The sequence below is a fragment of the Rattus norvegicus genome, chromosome 18 (genome assembly GCF_021556685.1).
Source record: "Rattus norvegicus strain SHRSP/BbbUtx chromosome 18, alternate assembly SHRSP_T2T, whole genome shotgun sequence".
Lineage (NCBI taxonomy): Eukaryota > Metazoa > Chordata > Mammalia > Rodentia > Muridae > Rattus > Rattus norvegicus.
In genome coordinates this window covers 29847517-29869218 of record NC_141551.1, presented here as the reverse complement: position 1 = coordinate 29869218, position 21702 = coordinate 29847517, and the positions used below count along the sequence as shown (strand labels likewise).

The window sequence follows — 21702 nt, the reverse complement described above, 5'->3', positions numbered from 1 at the left end:
CTTTTATTTTAATCATTTGCCTGTAAATGAAATATTATGAAATTGAGTAACAAGTAAAAATCTAGATTGTGCAGAAAAGGCACTATTACTCCTATTGGTGGAAGACCTCAGGAGATTCACTATGTAGTATCTTAAAGTCATAAGTCAATTTTTGATTGTCAGAACATGAAGACCTGAGAGAGGACATCAGGGGACAAGCAGGCTAAGAGTAGGGCCTGCTAAACAGTGAGCATCTTGCTAGGCTGCAGTAAAAGCCAACTCCTTAGACATCAAGCAGAAATATGATTGAGGAAGTATGCTGCTGTCACTTTTGTACACCTAAGCTCACCATGATTGGCATCATCTTTGCTGAATAACTCAGAGCAGAAAAAAAATTCTGTGGGCTGATGTGTTTTTGACAGTTTAGGTAGTGAAGCAAAAGACAGAAGAGCAGAGACACATGCACATGACAGCAGAATGACAGAGGAATATCATTCAGTGCTAAGGTGCAGTGAGTGATCGAGACAGGAAGACAAAAGCTCCTTAGTGTGTGTGTACTAAGTAAAAGAAGCCAACAGGGGAAAGCTCCCAACTGTATGGTGTCTTAGAAAAAGCAAACTAGGAAGACATAATGATCAATGGCTTCAGGAAGAAGGGATGAAAGGGCCCAGGAGACAGAACTTTCATATTGATGAAATGGTTACGATGAGTATATTTGTTCAAACCCATAGACCATAAAATGCCAAGAGTGAGCCTTAGAGTAAATTGTGGTCTTTGGATGATTATGGTATCTCAGTGAAGATTTGTTAATTGTAACAAATTAATTAGTGCAGAATGTTAGTAAAAAAAAGCTAAGTTCTGGGACGGACATACTGGAAAGTTCTGTAGAGAGTAGATGGTGGTGTCCTCAATAACACATGTGTATGAAGCAAGTGGTGCCCTATGATCATATGCAAGCAGGAACTCATGCAAAAGTGAAGAGAACTGACTCCATAAAGTTGTCCTCTGATCCTCACACATGCACTGTGACATATACATCTATACATACACATCACATAGAATAACAACAGCTCTCTGCCCCTCCTTTCTCCCTCTCTTCCTTCTCTGTACCCCCTCTGTCTCCATCTCCATGTGCTCCTGCTCCCACTTCCCGTTTGTCTCTACTCCCTTCTCAACTCCCCTTCCCATGCCCTAAATAAACTATTCTACACACACACACACACACACACACACACACACACACACACACACAATGACAACAGCAATAATAATAGTATGCATATCTACACATACACATCATATAATAATGACAATAATAAATAAAAACCCCAACAACCCATTCATTTAGAGTCTCTCATTTGTTGTTTTGTTTCCTTTTTTTTTTTAGAACTTGCTCTGTAGACCAGATTGGCTTCCTCACTGAGATCCATCTGCCTCTGCCTCTGCCTCTGCATCCTGAGTGCTGAGATTGAAGGAATCCACCATCACTGCCTGGCTGTATTCAGAGTTAATATGCCATTTAAACTCCTGTTTTCCATGAGCAATAACATACATTTATTATCTGAGGAAAGTTCCTAGCATGAGGAGGTGGAAGTAATTTACTGAACAGAGGGGGAGATTTAAAAACAAAAATCATTAATATCTACTAGAGAAAATTTCAGAAAAAAAAAGAATATTTAGGAGTTGCAAATATGAAAGCTGAAATTAAAGCTGAATAAAAGGGTTGGGAGAATTTGGAAAACCCCCTCTAAGTATGACAGGAATATAGAGATACAAAAGAGAGAGAGCAAACAAAACCCAGAACAGTATGGGAAACCAGTGTTCAAATGAGAGAAAAACAACCAACAGAACAACAAGTTACCAAGGAAATAAAATTAATTTCCTAGCACTGAAAGCGAGGATAAAAATAGATGATACAATGGTTAAATCTCAAAATATCCATAAGAAAAATCCTACAAAATTCAACAGGATGGAAATGGGTTGTACACGGGACCCGGAGCAGCTCCACGTTTTCCTGAAAATAATGGTCTTTAAAAACCTGAAGAAAAACAATTTCCAACCTACAAGTTCAAACCCAAACACAACTGTTAGTCAACTATGGCTTGGAAATAGACATTGTTACGTATTTAAGTTTAAAATAAAGTTTATCCCCATGTATTCCAAGAAGCCGTAATGGGATGTGCACCATCAAAGTGAAGGAAGGAACGAAGTGAAAGACTGAAGTACAGTGAACAAGAACTGCAGCAGAGCAGAGGGGTCACAGAAGCACCGAGAATAACCGTTCTGTGCCCCAAGAGCAGCCAGCTGTAGTGGGGCAGTGAAGCCGTGTGTGGTGACATTCGCCCACGGTATGGTATCAGCACTGAAGAAGCTGGGGAGGCGGGAAGACTGAAAGTTAAAATCACACAGGGCTACAGAGTGAGTTTAAGGCCACCTGGCCATAGAGTCAGGCCCTGTCTTATAAAAACACAACAACAAATGAAGTACAGTGGAATAGTGACGAGGTTTGCATCAGACCCTTAACGACTGTCATCATCAGCATCTGTTTCTGGTCTGGCTTTTGAAACTGACAGTATATGTATAACTCTGGCCCAGACTCTTGGCTACTCTGGACCATACATTCATAACACACACGTCTTCTCATGTGCATACAAGCATACAGCTGTGCACACATACCATATTGGGTGTCATGCCTCAGACTTCATCTTTTTTTGTTTTGTTTTTGTTTTTGAGAAAGTTTCTTACAAAGTAGGCTAAGCTGGTTAGTCAGGAGTCCCAGGGATTCTGCCTCCCTAACTGGGTTTCTAAGAGCCAACTATCACCCTAGCTTGCTTTGTTTGTTTAGTGTGGGCATTAACAGTCAACCTGGTCCTTATGACCAATTGAACTGTCTTCTCAGCCTCCAGTGTTTTTAATGTATTGAAATTTATCCTTTTATCTACTAAAGAGATCTTCTATTCAGTTCCAGCATCCTCATCAGGCTACTCACTACTGCCTGTAATTCTAGCTCTAAAGGATCGGATAGCCTCCTCTTGCCTCTGGAGCAACTACACATACAAACAAATCTTTAAAAAAGAAATCTTGGTTACTCCCAAGGTTTATCAATTATTGTGTGTAGTTATGAAGATTTGTGTGCAAGCTTTTGTGTAGACATAAGTTTTCAGCTCTGAGGTCAGTGAACATCAGGGAAAGCCAGGGATGGTAGTGCCTACCTATAATCCCTATAACTCAGGTAGCAGAGACGGGGATTATCACGAGTTTGAGGCAAACCTGGCTTACTAGTAGTGAGACTTTCTAAAGCAGACAGCCGTCACACACCAAGGGGCTTTGTAGCGAGGTAGTGTGATGGGAGCATGTAGTTTTATAAGATGTTGCTACGCTCTTCTGCAGCATCACCGCACTGGGGTTCACCCCCGCACTGGGGTTCACTAGTGTTCTGCTTTTTGTCATTGCCATAGGCTATAGTTGTATATTGGAATCTGAGTTTCCCTGAAGGCAGGCTGCAGATTGACTTCTCATGAGCTTTTAGTCATTGTTGTTCCATGCATGTCGTCTTTGATGAGTTGGTAAGCTGCCTCCTTACTGTTGAGTTTTGAATTGTTGGCATATTTTACATAATAGTCCTTTCTTAGATGTGTCTTCTGTTTGATTTTCTTCCTAATTGTTTGTTTCCTCATTTTCTTGGCATCACAGCACGGTGGTTTAAAAAGAACATTTTCCCCGAGACAGGTATCCAGTAGCTCTGGAAAATCAACATCAGCTTAGTTGAAGAGACTTTTAAATGAATAGTTAATTTTTTTCTTTTTTTTTAAAGTTTATTTAATTAGTGTATATGCGAGTAAGCACCCTTGGAGGGATTGACTCCCTTGAAACAAAGCTACAAGCATCTGTGAGCTGCCACATGGGTCCTGGGAACAGAACCCAGGTCCTTTGGAAGAGCAGCAAATGCTCTTAGCCCCATTAAGCTAGGGGCAGATTACCAGCAAGACTCTCGAGCTCAGAATAGTTAAAATTGTAACAAATTGGGCACTATTTTGTTTAATAGTTTTAATTTTAATTGTATTATTTAGAATATCAGTTGCTGAACTGCATTGGAACTATTTTATTGTTTTAACTAAATTTGAACCAGGATTTGTGAAATTCTAGGTTTATAGTATAGGGGTTGTGCAAGAACAGTACACACTGTTAATTGGCTTGAATGTGTTATTCAAAATTCAAAATATAAATTTCTAGTACGAATATAAATTAACTTTTATTCCTCTCTACATATGAAATTCCCACTGCAGTATACTAATATGTTCACACACTGGGCATAGTGATCCATGCTTAAATTCTAGCACCTGGGCGGAAGAGTCAGGCAGATCTCTGAGTGTGAATGAGACCTGGCCTACATAGTGAATTCCAGGCCAGCTAAGGCTCTACAGTGAGAACCTGTTTCAAAAACAAAAATACCACTACAACTACCACCACCACCACCACCACCACCACCACCACCGCCAAAATATTTCACAGGAACATTTTTAAAACTTTTGATACATAACATGTATATATGTTACCTGCATAACAACATTATGATTTTAGACAAAATATTTAAAATGTAAATTCTAGACATTAAAAATGAGCAAAATCCTATAAATTTAGGTGTAACTCATAATTATGTAAGGAATGTTCAATTTAATTCTAACATACTGACTTTTTAGAGAAATAATCATTGAGGGGCTGGAGAGATGGGTCAGTTAAAATCACTAACTACTCTTCCAGAGGACTTGGGTTCAATTACCAGCACCCACATGGTGGCTCACAAATGACTATAACTTCAGTTCCAGTGTATTTGGTGACCTCTTCTGCCTACCACAGGCCCCAGGCATGCATGTGGTGCCCAGTCATAAATGCTAACAAAACACCACACATAAAAAAACGACTTGAATTTGTTGTAAAGTTTGCCCATTCTGCGCTTAGGACAAAAATGTAGTGAAGCCTATTAACTATCCTTTGGCATTAAAAGCTTTAACACACGTTTTTACCCTTTAAATAAATGTGTTACTGTACATCTAAATATACATCTCCCAACATTCTCCGTTATTCGGGAGTCTGTGCAGTGCACTATGGTAGGACATTTCATTGTTGAGCATCCAGGTATACATTAGGTATTTTCCCTGTAACCAAAAATGCCCAACCAAACCACTTAAAGGAGGAGTCAGAACTCGGTCTGTTTTCTGAGATTATAGGCATATACTGTCATACCAGCCTGACTCCGTTAAGGCTCAAGAAGAGATGGTCCATGGTCCCTTGGCACCATGGACTTGGACAGACATCATGGCAGTAGGAAGCCATTCACTTCATGGTTTATAGAAAAGTAGGGGGGTGAAACAAGCTGTCAGGGATAATGTACCCTCAAGAGATTTTCCCCCAATGACCTTCCTTTACCTACACTGCACCTAAGGTTTTACAGCTTTCCAAAATGTGCTACTGCTAACTGGGCCTTGAAGTAGAAGCCTCTATCGGGTGGGGACTTCACTCCCTAACAGAGTGCATTGTAGTTAATTGTAGTTTCCTCCTTTGCAGGCATGAATGTATGCATGCATGTACATGCAGAGGTCAGAGGACAGCCCTCAGGAGTTGCTTCTCTCTATTCTCTGGGCTCTGGGGATTGAACTCAGGTCATAAGGCTTGATATTGACAGCAAGCCTCTTTACCCCGTAGTCACCTCGCCAGCCCTGCTTGCTTAGTTTTTGAGACAAATCTCATTCTTGTAGCCTAAGCTGACTTCAAATTCAATCCTCCTGTCTCAGATTCAGCCTCCTTCAGTGTTGGCATCACAGGCATGTGCCATCATTCTCAATTTGAGTCTTATTTTGGTGAAGGGTGTAAGATCTGAGTCTATATTCATTTTTTAAAATATAAATTTGTTATTAGTCACACAGTAACTTGAGATTTTGGTTAGGGTTTTTAATCTGTAGATCAGATTTGGAGACACGTGATCCTAACATAGTTGCATCACCCTGTTCATGAATGTGGGGCATCCCTTCAACTATTTCTCTGATTTTATGGCTGTAGACCTTGTACTTACTTTTAGATTTATATCTGTGGGTTTTATTTTAGGGAATGCTGAGGAAAATGTTTTTATGTTTGAAATTTCATACTGCATTTGTTCATTGCTGTTCGTTTTAATTTTTAGATTACTTTATGTGTATGTATTTATTTATGTGTATGAGTGCTCTATCTGTATGTATGTATATACTTGAGACCAGAAGAGCACATGGGATCCTTACCCTTTTCCTGGTCTTAGCTGCAGCATCTCTAGGCTGTCATCATTAATTATAGTGCTAACTGTAGGGTTTTGTGTTGTTTGTCTTTTGGTAGATACTGTTTATCAAGTTGAAGAAGCTCGGTATTTCTGGGCCAGTTGCTAAATTTTCTCAGGAGAGGCTTAATCTGTATTTAGAGTTCATAAACAAATGAAAAGGTAGGTATAGTGCTTCAGGTGTTCCAAACAGTAACAGTAAAATATTTATTTCTGGGTTTAAATTTTGTTAAAATTATAATTGTTCATTTGCAGTAGCTAGCCATATTTGACATTACACATATTGTGTGGCTCTGGTGTTGGACAGTGGTGCTCTGGGTGATCTTAGACTAGGTCAGTAGCTTTAGGGTCCTACCATAGAGAGAATTCTTCCAGCCTTCTGCCTTTCATGAAAAGGCCAGTTTGGTAGGGCTCTGATTTTGCAGAAGAAATGCACTGACTGTTTGCCACAACTGTACTTCCAACCCAGAAGCCATCTATCTGTTTACCCTCTCTTGAGAATGAACTTGTACACTCCTGGTGGTGGGTAGTTTTCCAGTGGCACTGTGAGGCAGTTTTGTAAATGGTGGTGGTGGGGTACCTAAGGATTTAACTATTCGAGTGGCTTTCTCCTTAGTCTTAGGTTAGTTAGTACCTTTCCCTGTGAGTGGTTCCTTGTAAGAATTTGTATTGATTTCCTAGTCCCTTGAAGGTCTTTCAGTGTAATTTGACCATTTCTTAGTTTTGATTTGGGACTCTGCTTCCCGTGTCTGCTGGTACAGCTAATCTTCCTATGCCCTATAATTGAGGGCACAGTGAAGCCATTGAGCCTCTGCTTGGGTAGAAAGTTTATTGGGGATCAAACTGCTAGGGCTGTCTTGGGAGGTGGGCAGAAAGAGGAGCGAAAGAGGAAAAGCAAGCAGATTTTGCATGACAGTCAACAGAGAGAGAGAGAGAGAGAGAGAGAGAGAGAGAGAGAGAGAGAGAGAGAGAGTGTGTGTGTGTGTGTGTGTGTGTGTGTGTGTGTGTGTGTGTGTGTGTGTTGGTTGAGATGCCCTTGCCTGAGGTGGTTGACCTTTGGGGCAAGATTAAGGGTGGTTTCTGATAAACAGAAACTGGCCTTATGAGATCTCTTTTTCTGGAAAGCAGAACTACCACCCGTCCTACCTCATCCCACAGTTTTAGGCTTGTTTATCCAATGACATTCTTCTCTAGGCCTGAGTTTTGTTTAGAACAGTGTCATCAGCACTGCCATTTTGGGTGCCACTTTGGATCTAACATGCTCCATCTGCATTTTTTGTTGTTTATTTTTTCCTTGTTCTCTAGGATCTTGTAGGCACTTTTCTTTTGTTATGTACTTCTTTCTGGAAGATATCTTTTCTGTAGTTTAAGAGGCCTTCAAGAATGGGAGGAATTGGGTATTTTGGCTCAGTTTGTTTTCTCTCTTGTTTTCTTTTGTTTTTCAAGGCAGGGCTTCTTTGTGTAGTCCTGGCTGTCTTGGAATTAGATCAATAGACCAGGCTGGCCTGGCATGCACCACCATGGCCCCAGCAAGTGTGACATCTTTTACCTAGAAGTTAGTAATCTGTTCATGAACTTCATCTGCTTAGCTGTCTTAAGGTTTTAGTTTAGTGTGTATGAAGGTCTGAGTGGTAATAGATAGTGGACTCCATTAGAGAGACAGAGTATCATGGCACACCCAGGCAGGGAACAGCAAGGATTTGTAGATTTGCAGGAAGAAGATGGGGAAGATTGTGAGTAAAAGCACATAAGCTGGGTAGATTAGCGATGGGTAGAAGTACAGCTTCAGCAGCCTTTCCTTTTTCTTCACATTGTTTTCAATTCTTTCATTTCTCATGATTTAGGAATATCTTTATCTACATCACAGACTCCATTAAAAAAGAAAGAAAAGAAAAGCAACAGCTAATGATTTGGGTGAGGACTGGAGGGGTGGTTCAGGGTTACCTGGAAGGCTACAACCATCTATAAACTCCAGTTCCGCCGGATCTAATGCCTCTTCTGTCCTCTTCAGGCACCAGACATACATGTGGTGCACATACATACATACATACATACACACATACAAATTATATGTAAACATTTTTAAATTAATTTTTTAAAACATTGAACAATGTTTCAGACACTATGTATAGAATCTGTAAAAGAACACACGTTGCATTGAGTAAGTAAGCCATATTCTCCGGATCCTGTAGTAACAGGTTTCCATATCAGTGGCTGAGCTTGCTGTTTGGTTGGGTGTTTTATTGGGTTCAGAAGTGGAATTGGTCTGTGCTGTTATTTATTTTGTTGGGTGTTGCTGCCCTCTATTGGACTTATTTGGGAACTGCAGCTTTTCTGCATTGATTCCTTTCTATGGTCCTAACTCCAAGTTGAAAACTAAAACACGGATTATTTTATTTTATTTCATTTGTCTTATATATATATTTTTTGAAACGAGTTCTCATATATTGTAGACTGGCCTTGATCTCACTATGTAGCCAAGGATGATACTGAACTCCTTATCCTCATTCTCTGATCTCTCTACTACAGATGTGCCTTACCGTGTAAGATTTATGTGGTGGAGAGGTCAAACCCAGGGCCCTCCTGCATGCTTGGCAAGCACCCTACCAAATGGGCACATTCTAGCCCCCAATAATTGTTTTTAAGTACTAGATATATTTCTAATAGTGTTCCAGAAAAGCCAGGGGAATGTGTATTTTCTTTCTTTGAAATGTTTGTGTATGTTTACTGTCTGTGGCAGAATTACTGGTAATAAACTAGGTAGGGGTAAGGCAGAAGAACTTGGAACACAGGTTTTGGGGCTTTGAGATCAGAAGACTTGAGTTCTAATCATGGGATTGATGGCTCACTGTACCTGTCTGGGCGCTGGTTCCTCACTGAGAATGAAAAGGTGGAACAGATGTGAGGGCTTTTCAGGGTTTGTTGGCTTCTGAGGTCGGTGCCTGGCCCTACACTCAGGGAACTTGTTCTTCTGGAGGCAAGTAGAGTAGCAATCACAACAGGAGCATTGCAGCCCACTCTCGGTGCGGCAAGTCAGACAGGTAGCTGTCATTTTGCAAATACCAGGAAAGGCTCCTATGCAAGAGAAGCAGTCATCTTGCCAGTCTGCTAGAGTTAGTCCTGGAAGTACAATGCACGCTGAGGGAGGCAGCTGTCTAGGGAAAATCTGGGGTAGTGAGGCAGTGTCATCTTCTGGGCCTGCAACTAGGTCAATATACCAAAAACAAACAAAACCCTAAACAGTTGAGGGTGTGTTTAGTGGCAGGCCTTATTGGGGTGGGAGTGGGTAAAGGGCAGCAGAGTTATGTATACCATGGTGTAAGGAGTTTGGATTTTAGGTTGAAGACAAAGAATTTGTTTTGGAGACAGTCTCAGGTAGCCCAGGATGGTCTGATTTACTGTGTCGCTGAGGATGGCTTTGACTTTTTTATCATTTCATCTCTCAGGTGCTGGGACTACGGGTGTGCTCCACCATGCCCAGCTTTAGAAAGAGTACTCTTGGGTATAATTGGGAGGATGGATGTGGCATAGAGCAGACAGAACTGAAGGCTTCTGATAGTTTAAGATGACACTGAAGTATAGTAAGCAGCAAGCAGGGACCTGCGGTAGTGGAAGAGAGATGATGACCCCAGAGTCTGTAAACAGAAAGAACAAAGTGCTTGTTTCCCTTCCTTTAACTTTGCCCACTGCTGTGGACAGTTCAGCCACCACTGATTGTCTAGATGTAGGTTCCATTATCTGTGTCACACTCATCCCAGAGTTCTTTGACTGTTTCTTGTTTTTTAAGAGAACATTTGAATTTGGAGCCAATATTGAGATAAGATGAACCTTATGACAACTTAAGCTGCAGGGACATTGCATCCCCTTTGTGGCTTGTTTCTAGATGCCATGTACATCACGTAAGCCCCACAGCTTGTGAACAGCTGCTGCTGTTTTCAGTGTATTGACCTGATGAAACTGCAGCTCATCGCTGCTGCCCACCCCATCAGGCAGAGACCCTCCTGTGTAAGCACAGGTTGGTCTTGAACCTGAAATGTAGCCCAGGCTGCTTGAACTTTCAGTTCTTCTGCCTTAGCTTCTGGAATGCTGGGATTATAGGTGTGCATAACCACTTCTGTGTGCAGATGACGTCAGGATACAAAATAAGGAAATGTCTTTTAGTCTTCTTAGGTAGTGCTTTGTCATTCTATGTCTGTGTGCCCGATAAACAGTAAACTTGAAGTTCCATGGGTGTTGAGCAAGCCTCTCATGTTCTCAGGCAAGCGGTTAGTGCTCAGTCAGTGAAAATGTGACCTGGGCCAGGGAGAGCAAAGTAAATTTTTTTTAATTAATTAATTTGCTTTATTTTATTTATTGGTTTCTTTTTTGTTTGTTTGTTTTTGATACAGGGTTTCTCTGTGTAGCCCTAGATCACCTGGAACTTGCTCTGTAGACCAGGCTGGCCTTGAACTCAGAAATCTACTTGCCTTGGCCTCCTGAGTGCTGTGATTAAAGCTGTGTGATACCACTACCTGCCCCAAAATAAATATTCTTAATTTATATTGGACCTACCCGGATTGTGATATGAGAACTATGAACATAGTGGAGTGGTTCTTCCTATCATCAGAAGGCTAGATAAATAATTGTGAAAGTAGGACTGTTTTTTTCATTAGTTGAGTAAGTCAAGAGGCATTTATCCTCTCCTTTGATAGTAACAAAAAATTATGATTGAAGTTCAGTAGGGTTAAAAAAAACAAACAAACAAAAAAAACTTCCTACCTGCCAAGACTTAAAGCATTCAGACTTTAAAGTACTTCTCTGTGTGTGATTACATGTAGAAGCAAATAGAAAACATTGAGTACTTATAAAGTTAACCCCTATATAATCACTGTCCATGTCAAGAAGTAGAAAATCATGCATACTCCAGAGACCTCTTTGTCTTCCTCTTTGGTTATAACCTATAGTAGTCACAGGTAATAACTGTTGGGCATTTAAGATAATCATGCCCTTTATAATCTTACATTACAATTAATATGATTTTATATGTCCTTAATGAACTAACGGTTCTCTATTGGTGAGTAGTTGAAAGTTTATTCACTTTCTTTGAAGAGCTCTTTTCCATTGGACCAGTGTGCTCTTGCTTGCTCTTTCGATTTTCTTTTTCAGGTTTACAGTCAATCCGCACATGCTTTTGTTTCTTAAGTGCTCATTTCAGCAGGGCTGATGCTTACAATTGCTGTGTTGAATAAAAATGTATATACATTTAATTTTACTAGATGATGTCATTTGTCTTCTTAAGTTGGCACAGTGGTTTGTGCTAACCCCAGCAAAGTATGAGCAAGCCGTTGTTCCTCTACAACTAGACAGATACAAAAGCCAGGGATCAGACCCAGAGTCTCACATACATGCAGTGTTTCTATCAGTATGAGCGGATACTTCTTCTTGACTTTATCTATGTATTTGTTACACAGTAGGCAAGGACTCCACCACTGAGCATTTAACCCCATCCTCATCTCCCTTTTAAAATTCTGACACCGAGACTCACCATGTTTCTTGGTCTGCTCTGGATTGACTGTAGTCGAAGAGATTTTGAGCTCACAGTACCCCTGCCTTAGCCTACTGCTAGGCCAGACTTCAGTGTTCCTTGTGGTTCCTTGTTTACTGATGAAGGTGAACACTTTTCATAAGTTGGGTGGTCATGGGTTTAGAGTCTGTTCAGCTCTCCGTTCTGTCTTCCCACCACGACTGCCCCTTACCTGAGACTGTGCTGAGCCGCACCTGTGCTAGGCAGACATCTTTTAGTGTGTGGAAGAGGTAGCTTAGGGCCTTTCCGTTTATTTTCTCTTCCTTTCTCCCTTCAACCATTTTGGTGTTTGGGAGGTTCCTTGGTATTCCACTGATCTCTTTTCTTTTTCTTCTCCCTCCTTTTTTCTCTGTTTCCCAGACTTTGAAGCGGCTCATGGCAGACGAGGTAAGGAAATACTGTGTGGCATGTGCATGTTCTAGCTTGTTTTCTCTACTCCTAACATTCACCAGCTCTTGACTTTGACTTCCTTCAACTGTAATGAGAGCAAGGGTTCTAGCGTCAGGATAGCAAGGTCCTCTCTAACTTCGTTTAACCCATTGCATGCTTTACTTTCATGGCTGGACAATTTTTGACTAGAACTCACCCTGCGTTCTAGGTGCCACTACGTCTTTGAAGCCCCACAGTACTTTTTTTTTTTTTTTTTTGCATACAGTTACTGATGCTTTCAGTGGGTTGAGCTGATGAAGCTGAGGCTTACCGCAGCCTCGGCCCCATCAGCACTTACAGTTAAGGTTTGAGGCTGGCTCGTCAGTCTTTGTGTACAGAGCGGCAGCGTGTGTACCTCTGTGCGGTACAGTTTTGCTGAGTAGGCATGCTCAGAGATTTGAAAGAGTATGCTGTGAACTCTGGCTGTTTCCATATCTCAAGTGCCACGGAACAAACAGAAGAGAGAGAAACAGCTCTTGATTTTAAGACATTCGCTTCTTTGTCCCATATTACACATTTATCTTAAACTCTTTGGTTATAGATACCTCCTGAAGGGAACGATCCTCATGTACCTGGTCACATTTATTATTGGGTGGCTAGAAAGAAACAAATTTTACTGAGATAAATTTGTCCATGAGATACTTTTGGTTCTATGCTGCTAAGAAGGCTTAGAAATGGCAGGAGAAATTTACAACAGTTTCCTTTTTAGAAAGATTTTAAATTTTTAAATTGTTATTTTTTTAATTTTTGAAGATAGGGTCTTTTTGTGTAGCCATGGCTGTCCTGGAACTCACTATGTGAACCGGCTGGCCTTGAACTCCCAGAGATCCACTTGCCTCTGCCTCTTGAGTACTAGGATTAAAGGTGTGTGCCAACACACCAACCTAGAGAGGTTTGAAACCTTAATGCAGCATTTGCTTTCTCTTACACATTATTATAGATAGGAATAACATCAGCATGCTATGTTAGATCTAACAAAAAAATGATTTCTTCCTTTTTATCATAAAAACCTTGACTGCATAAACTAAAAATACTAAGCAGGTGGAAGAGGGTCAAGGGTTGGTTATTTGGTGTTTGGCGTGTTAAGTTGTGGATCATGTTGTGTTAACATGGGAATTGCTGTTAATACTTCTTTCTCTTTGTTAGCTGGAGAGATTTACCAGCATGAGGATTAAGAAGGAGAAGGAAAAGCCCAATTCTGCTCATAGAAACTCCTCTGCATCGTATGGAGATGACCCCACTGCTCAGTCACTGCAGGACATCTCAGATGATCAAGTTCTTGTCCTCTTTGAGCAGATGCTGGTAAGCTGCCTTCCATGTGAGGTCTCCTTCCCAGTGCACACTTATGGGCATCTGTCTGTCTGTGGTGGCTGTTTTGAAAGGTGTGCTCTCCTAAGTTGATGTTTACTATTAAAACAAAACAAAACTAGGCTTAATGTAAAATGTTTTAATATTAACCCCATGAAATAATGGTTAAAAATGCAAGTACCAGTCCACAGGATTGGAATCTGAGTTAAACTTGAATATCGATTACTAACTACTTTGCTAATGTCTTCCTGGTGGTACTCTAGCCACAAAAGGGTGGTATGAGTGGACCAAACCCTGTGGTAGTGTGACCATCTTGAGCCTAAATCAGAGAAGATGAAGTGGGGAAGCATTTACATTGAGCTCTGTACAAAGAGTAAACTGAGGAGTACGAAGGTGTCATTTGCCTGAGGTCTCGTTTAGTGGGAATGTGGAAAGAGAGGGTTGACGCCAGCTTACTAATAGAAGGCCTTTGAGGATCGTATCTGAAGTCAGTGTAGTTGTTGAGGTGTATATATGGCTGTGACTTCCTTTGCTGTCCTTAGTGAGAATGGGGTCACTTTAGGTGGACGCCCTGCAATGGCCAGAATTAGTGATTAGGGCTCAGTATTCGGTCAGATTTTGTTGGTGTTGATTTTTTTTTTTTTTTTATGGCAGCAGTTCTCCAGTGCTGGGGAGAGGATGAGGTCAGCCTTCAATGCAGAAGACATTGTATATGCTTTCCTTTCAGTAATACAAAAGAAATTGTTCAACTGTATTATTATTTCCTAGGGATCCCTCAGAAGTGTGTGTGTGTGTGTGTGTGTGTGTGTACACATATGTTAAGGTATTCAGTGGTATATACCTAGCATGCAGGCATCGTACCAAGAATGGTGTCTGGGGATCTGTACTGAAATTAATTAAACTTTATCCCTGAGGAATTTTTATTAGTTACTATAACTTAAGCCTCTAGGAATCAGGAAAACATATTTGTTCACTAATGATTCACTGTATTTAACTCATTACTAATAATTTAGTGTTTCATAGTAAATATTAAACACTAAAAACTTCTAAGAGGCTGAGGGATCTCTATGAGTTCAAGACAAGCCTGGTCTACATAGTGAGTTCCAGGATAGCCTGAACTATGTAGTAAGATCCTGTCTCAAAAAAAAATCAAAAATACTTATAAGGCAATGTTTTTCCTCTGTCTCTTTGTTCCCTCACTTTGCTAGGTGGATATGAACCTGAATGAGGAGAAACAGCAGCCTTTGCGAGAGAAGGACATTGTCATCAAGAGGGAGATGGTGTCCCAGTATCTGCATACTTCCAAAGCTGTAAGCGCTAGGGCAGGTGCTCCAGGAGGCTGCGTCCTTACCCTGGGCCTGCTTATTTTGCTATTTTATAAACTGTTCGCTGTCTCTGTCAGTTCTGCTCTACCCTGTTCTGTAAGTCTACTCTTGACTGACCTCATATGGGTTGCCACCTTTCTGTGCTTTGTTTCTTGACTTAACACTTAAGTTCCTGGAATATGTTTGAGTTGTCACTCAGTTTGTCACAGTTTGGTTAAACTCATGATTGGGCCTAGTGTTTACTCACCTCTTTGTCTGCCTCTTTCCAGGGCATGAACCAGAAGGAGAGTTCCAGGTCTGCCATGATGTACATTCAGGAGCTGAGGTCAGGCTTGCGGGATATGCACCTGCTTAGCTGCCTGGAGTCCCTTCGAGTCTCTCTCAACAATAACCCTGTCAGGTAAGAATTCTGAGAAAACTACCAGAAACTAATGCGTAGTCCACTGGTGGTGACGATCCAAGGAGGCGGGGAAATATGAGGAAGGTCTGGATTGGGAGTCAAGAGCTTCTGGGGTAGATTTAGCGAATGTCCATTATGACTCACATTGACATTTGTCTTTAATCTGTTCCTTACAGTTGGGTGCAGACATTTGGTGCTGAGGGCCTAGCCTCCTTATTGGACATCCTCAAACGACTCCATGATGAGAAAGAGGAGACTTCTGGGTAAGGAATTCTGGGTCTTTATATTTTCTAGGTTGAGGGCCAGAGGGGACTTGACTTGGATATTTGCATTAAGGAAAAATAACAACAGTTAAAGTCAGAGTTGTGGACTAGGAGGATATGCTTTTGGATTAAAGAAAAGTTTATTGTCGAGGAGATTAGGGGATGAGATTATAGAGAGAGGAAGATATAGAGCAGTAAAGATTAGTCTCCAGTTCTTTTTCTGTTTGGAAAGGGCGTCTGATTTCATATTCAGCTGTGCTGTGATCTGGCCTGGGCCGTATCACATTGGAGATTTTTCGTGACCATATACTTGATTAGTTTGGGGTTAGCTTTATAGCAGTCTTCAGGGTGGGGATAAAGTCTGTCAATACCAGAAGCCATTTTAGTCTGCTATGGTGCGGAGGTGTCCACTACTTCTGGAATCTTCTTGAGACAAAATACAGTGATTGGATCTGTGTGTACCTAGAGAAAGTTAAGAGACTAGAGTTTAGTTTGCACATTTAACACAATTTTTAATATTACTGAGTTTCAAACTCGGGGCCTTGTATTTGCTGGGCAAGTATTATACAACTGAGTTATGTGCTAGCCCCAAATCGGCAGTTTTTTAATTTAATACTAAATTGTCAGATTACAAGGGTATTAGCCAGCTGATAACTTAGGGCTGTGCAACCTTTAGCATCACAGTGTAATGTCACCTTTGAGCATGTTGGACTCCCTTCATAACTGCCTGTTAGATTCTACTCGGCTTCCAGGGAAGGCATTCCTAATGTCCTTTGCAAGATTGAGCAATCATTAGGAAAGATGCATTAACATAAAGGGATGTCGCTGATTCTGTTTTCTGTTTTCTGCGTGTAGAAACTACGACAGCCGGAACCAGCATGAGATTATCCGCTGTTTGAAAGCTTTCATGAACAACAAGGTGAGAGTTCCCCCATTTGACTCCAGCCCTCATCTAGATCCTCATAATTTCTCCTTTGTTGGTTCACAGCTTTGACTCTCCTTTCCATAATGTAACGTACTTTACTGACTGCCACATGGATGAGCTTTTCCCTAGTTCTGACTTCTGATGCAGAGGGTAGGCTAAGTGTCCTTTTACTTTACGGCCTTTGATTAACCTTGCTAGTTGTTCGATCTGTAGTTGTTTGTTAGGGGTGTTTGCTTTATTTCCTTCCCTATTCTCTACATTAATTCTGTCCCAGCCCAAGTTTCCCTTAAGCTCGTTTGAACTCTTGTTGCTCCTGCCTCCACCTCCCAAGTGCTGGGATCACAGATGTGCACCACTGTGCTATTACTTCAGAATGCTCATTTCTGCTTCAGAATCCCACTGCATGGTTCTATTAAACTCCCTGTGTAGACCAGGGCAGCTTCAAATTCACAGGGTTCTGCCTCTGCCTCACAAGTGCTGGGATTAAAGGTGTCCACTATCACTCCCAATTTAGGATTCTTTTCCTACTCCATTTTGCCTTTGGATCCAGGGAGCCTGGAGTTATTGTTTGAGTAGAAATCTACTTTCTTTTCTATTTTGTTTTGCTATAACTAATCTCCTTAGGATGAGAGAAACAATAAAAATCAAAGGATTTTAATCTATGAAGATGTGAAATTCTGTTGTGTGTCTGTAATCATTTCTAGTTAGCTATTATTGGGAAAGTATTTTCTACTCCTGTGCTAGTTTAGTGTCCACAAAATGGGGTCTCAAATAGTAGAAATGGAATGTCTCAGTTCTGAAGGATGGAGTCCAAGATCCCATGTCAGCCAGAGCTTGGTGGGATAGTGCGTTCTGGGCTCCTCTCCTGCTTTTGGTAGCTTGCTGGCTCCTGCTCTAGATGCAGCATTCTCATTTCTGCTTCATGTTCTCTGGAGGTAGAGTTCTCCGTCCATAGGGACCAGGCATACTGGATTAAGAACCTACCTTACTTCAGTGTTATTTAGTTAATCTTATCTGCAACCACTATCCCAAGAGGTTACTTTCTAAAGCTCCAGGGGGGTTAACATTTTTACATGTATTGAGGAGATGACATTCTAGTCATAAAAAGTCCTAATCCTGTCCTTTTTTTTTTTTTTTTTTTTTTTTTTTTTCCGGAGCTGAGGACCGAACCCAGGGCCTTGTGCTTGCTAGGCAAGCACTCTATCACTGAGCTAAATCCTCAACCCCCTGTCCTTCTTTATATGTATAGTGGGTTGCCATTAAGCCTGCCTCCTTTGTTTTACCAGTTTGGAATCAAAACCATGTTGGAGACGGAAGAAGGAATCCTACTGCTGGTCAGAGCCATGGATCCTGCTGTTCCCAATATGATGATTGATGCAGCAAAGCTGCTGTCTGCCCTCTGTATCCTACCGCAGCCAGAGGACATGTATGTGCCTGGGCTATTTCCGTATTCTCATCTTACCATCTTCTTTAGGAGAGAGGAAAACGGAGTTGTGTAGATGTCCCCTTGGTCTTAGACACCAAGTCGTAAGGCCATAGTTCTTCTCAGAAGTGACTGTTAGACTCTTACAGGTAGAATTATCTGATCTTCCAAAATGCTCCAAACAGAAACTTTTTTGGTATCATCGTGATACTCCAAGTGGAAAGTTCCATACTGTGTGTGGTATTGCTAGCAACACTGTATAAAACTGCTGTCAAGCTATAAGGTATTTGAAACATATATGAATTTCATGTTTAGATTTGAATATTCTCAAGTTAATTCATTTTGTAAATGCAAATATTCTAAAATGTCTGTAAAAATGAATAATAAAACATGATTTAAAGCATTTTGAACAAGGATAGTCAACTTGTAGTAAGAAAAGATTGTAGCTGGCAAGATGATTCTGAGGAAAGGCACTTGCCTCAAAGCCTTGACTCTCCCAAGTTTGATCTTTCAGGATCTACATAGTAGGAGGGAATGGATCCCAGTAACTCTGTGCACACACCATGACACACATCACAACACATGCACACACACACACATGCACACACACACTCCATGTGTAATCTTTTAATTAAAAAAGAAAAAGACTAGTGAAATGGCTCAGAGGGTAAAGGCAATTGCTACAAAACCTAATGGTCTCCATTCCATCCCAGGGACCAGCACAGCAATAGGGAAAACTGATTCTTTTTTTTTTTTTCGGAGCTGGGGACCTAACCCACGGCCTTGTGCTTGCTAGGCAAGTGCTCTACCACTGAGCTAAATCCCCAGCCCCGGGAAAACTGATTCTTACAAGTCATCCTCTACTTTATGCACATGCATGTACATATCCATGTGCACACACATGTCCATGCACACACACACACACACACACACACACACACACACGAATTAAAATAATTTTAAACCTCCTAAATGATGAAAAAATGATGTGTCCACTGAAGTCCAATAGGGAGACAGAGAGATGGCTTAGAGATAAAGAAGAACACTGATTATTCTTCTAGGGACCCAGGTTCTATTCCCCTCAGCACCCACAATAGTTTGTTACTTCAATCCAGAGAATCTAATGCCTATTTCTCATATCTGGGCACCAGCCATGCACATAGTATACAGACATACAGACAGGCAAAAAAATCAGCATGCATTACATTTTAAATAAAAGGTATAGTCGGCTTATACCTTAGATAAGGTTATTATTGCTGTGCTGAAACACCATGACAAAAAGCAGCTTAGAGAGGGGAGGGTTTATTTATTTCTCTCATATTTCCATACAACAGTTCATCATCAAAAGCAGTGAGAACAGGAACTCTAGCAGAGCAGGAACCTGGAGTCAGGAACTGATGCAGAGGCCATAGAGGGAGGAGTGGGGCTTACTGGCTTCCCGTAAGCTTGCTTCCCGTAGCTTGCTTAGCCTGCTTTCTTATAGGATCCAGGATTATACACCTGGGGGTGGCCTCACTTACACTAGGCTGTGCTCTCCCATATCAGTCACTAATTAAAGAAAACACCTAATATTTGTCCATCTTCTCAGTTGAGGCTACTCCTTTTAGATGACTCTAGCCTGTGTCAAGTGGACATAAAACTCAGCTGTTACAGCTATCTGCTACATTAGTATTGTTTCACCTGGAACAAAGGTTTCCTTTTCTATTGTCATATATATGTTTAATTTTAGAAACAGACAAGAAGACAGTTTCTCTATGTAGCCCTGGTCGTCTGTCCTTGAACTCACCCTGTGGACCTTGAGTTAGCCTTGAGTTCACAGAGGTCCACCTGCCTCTGCCTTCTGAGTGCTGGGATTGTGTACCATCACTGTTAATAATAAGGCACATCTCATTATATAAATTAATCCAACAATATTATAAATGTATATAAATAAAAATTTAACAATTCATTTTCCCCCTGAAATCCTGCTTTGAAAAGAACCATTGCTAATGGCTTGGATAGAGTTCAGATAGTTTTTTCTAAGCATAAACATTCTATTTCCTTGATTCTTAGAAATCTTGCACTTTTAGAGCTGAGAAATGATAGTTTATGCCCATAAACCATTTCATATATAGAACAGGCTTTGTTTTCTTGGAAGTGTTGGTTTAAGAAAAGTAAAATATCATTATTTTCACTTCCCCCTCTCCACCCCCTGTGGAGTTTTGAAGGTAGAATTGTTTTGTAGTCGAGACTGGCCTCAGATTCATAGACCAGGCTAGACATATCTAGTACTCTTGTCCCACCCTCCTGAGTCCTGAAATTTCACATGTGTGCCACCACATCCAGCTTCAGCTTGGTTATTTTTATTTAACAGATTTTGGATATCATTTTCTTTTATTGGTACTTAATAGATTTACCTTACTATTTTTAGTGGCTATGTAAAATGTTACACATAGGTGTATAAAACGCTGATTTTGCCTTCTAGCTCATTTATTTAACATTTCTTCTGTCTCTAGACGTTAGGTATACTGAAGCAGATTCTGACCTCGCTGTGGGTGATAAGAATTTTTACCATTACCAAATGATGTCATAATAAACATGTCTATACATATTTTCTGTTACATTTGTGCGTTTCTGTTGGTAGATTTAGAATTGGACCACATGTAATACACATTAGAAATTGATGGTACTGTTAATATCAAATGGTCCTTAAAAAGTCAGATAACTTGTTTGTTTGTTTGTTTGTTTGTTTGTTTGTTTTCGGAGCTGAGGACCGAACCCAGGGCCTTGTGCTTGCTAGGCAAGCGCTCTACCACTGAGCTAAATCCCCAACCGCAAGTCAGATAACTTGTATTTCACAGCTCAAAGACTTTAATTTTGTATTCGTGAGTAGAAGTCTAGGGATGGAGTTTAGGAAATTATTCTCTCCAAAGAGAGTCAGTTGCATTTATCAGTTTCTGGTATCAGTTGGGGTTAAGAAACTAATTTGAGAAATCTGAGGCACTGGTGGTGTCTTGTTTCCTAATTGGTTTGTTCCCTGTCACATTTCCCCATGCCTGTGTTAGTGCACCTAGCCAGTTCTTTCTGTTTTCTTGGCAGGAATGAACGAGTTTTAGAGGCTATGACAGAGAGAGCTGAAATGGAAGAGGTTGAACGCTTCCAGCCACTGCTGGATGGGTTAAAAAGTGGGACGTCTATTGCACTCAAAGTACGTATGTACCCTAAAACCTCTCCAACAGTAGAATAGAGTAGAATTCAAAATGGAAAGACCAGAGTTCATTTACCCTTCATTTTTCTATGGTATGGGAAATTGAACCTAGGGCTTTGCTTAAGCTGGGTAACTCCCCTATTACTGAACTACCACTGAGCAAGGCACTGGAGAACCCTTTTTAATTTTTTATTTCAGGATATTTTAATTTTGTTTTATAGCCTGGACTGGCCTCAAACTCATTATATAGTCCAGGCTAGACATATCTGATCCTCTTGTCCTAACCTCCCAATTGCCCAGGCTAGTCTTGGAGATCTTCCTCCCTTCCAAGGCACACAGGTCTACACCACCAGGTTAGTGTCATTTGGCTTTGTAATAGAATATATGGAGGCTGGAGAGTTGGCTCATCAGTTAAGAGCATATACTCCTCTTCAAGTTGAGTTTCCAGCACCCATGTCAGACAGCTCACAGCTGCCTGTAGCTCAGCTCCAGGGGTATTTGATACCTCTGGCCTCTTTGAGCACTGGCATGCATGTGTGCATACACACACACAGACACAGACACACACACTCACACACTAATGCACATAAAGTTGA

The 21702-nt window shown here is 40.9% G+C and overlaps 1 protein-coding gene across 6 annotated transcripts in view; it reads left to right on the top strand.

Annotated features, from left to right (window-relative positions):
- The window catches only part of Diaph1 (diaphanous-related formin 1), a 99385-nt gene that overhangs the window by 16140 nt on the left and 61543 nt on the right, over positions 1-21702 (top strand). For 3 of the 6 annotated variants that reach the window (XR_015642327.1, NM_001107393.3, XM_087592873.1), the window contains 8 exon segments: positions 12207-12233; positions 13422-13577; positions 14792-14893; positions 15178-15308; positions 15485-15571; positions 16427-16490; positions 17783-17922; positions 20998-21106. Coding sequence is in view for 4 of the 6 variants with exons in the window: in NM_001107393.3 (NP_001100863.3) it covers positions 12207-12233; positions 13422-13577; positions 14792-14893; positions 15178-15308; positions 15485-15571; positions 16427-16490; positions 17783-17922; positions 20998-21106 (816 nt within the window). In the remaining 2 variants the exon portion in view is untranslated. 6 annotated transcript variants of the gene reach the window in all.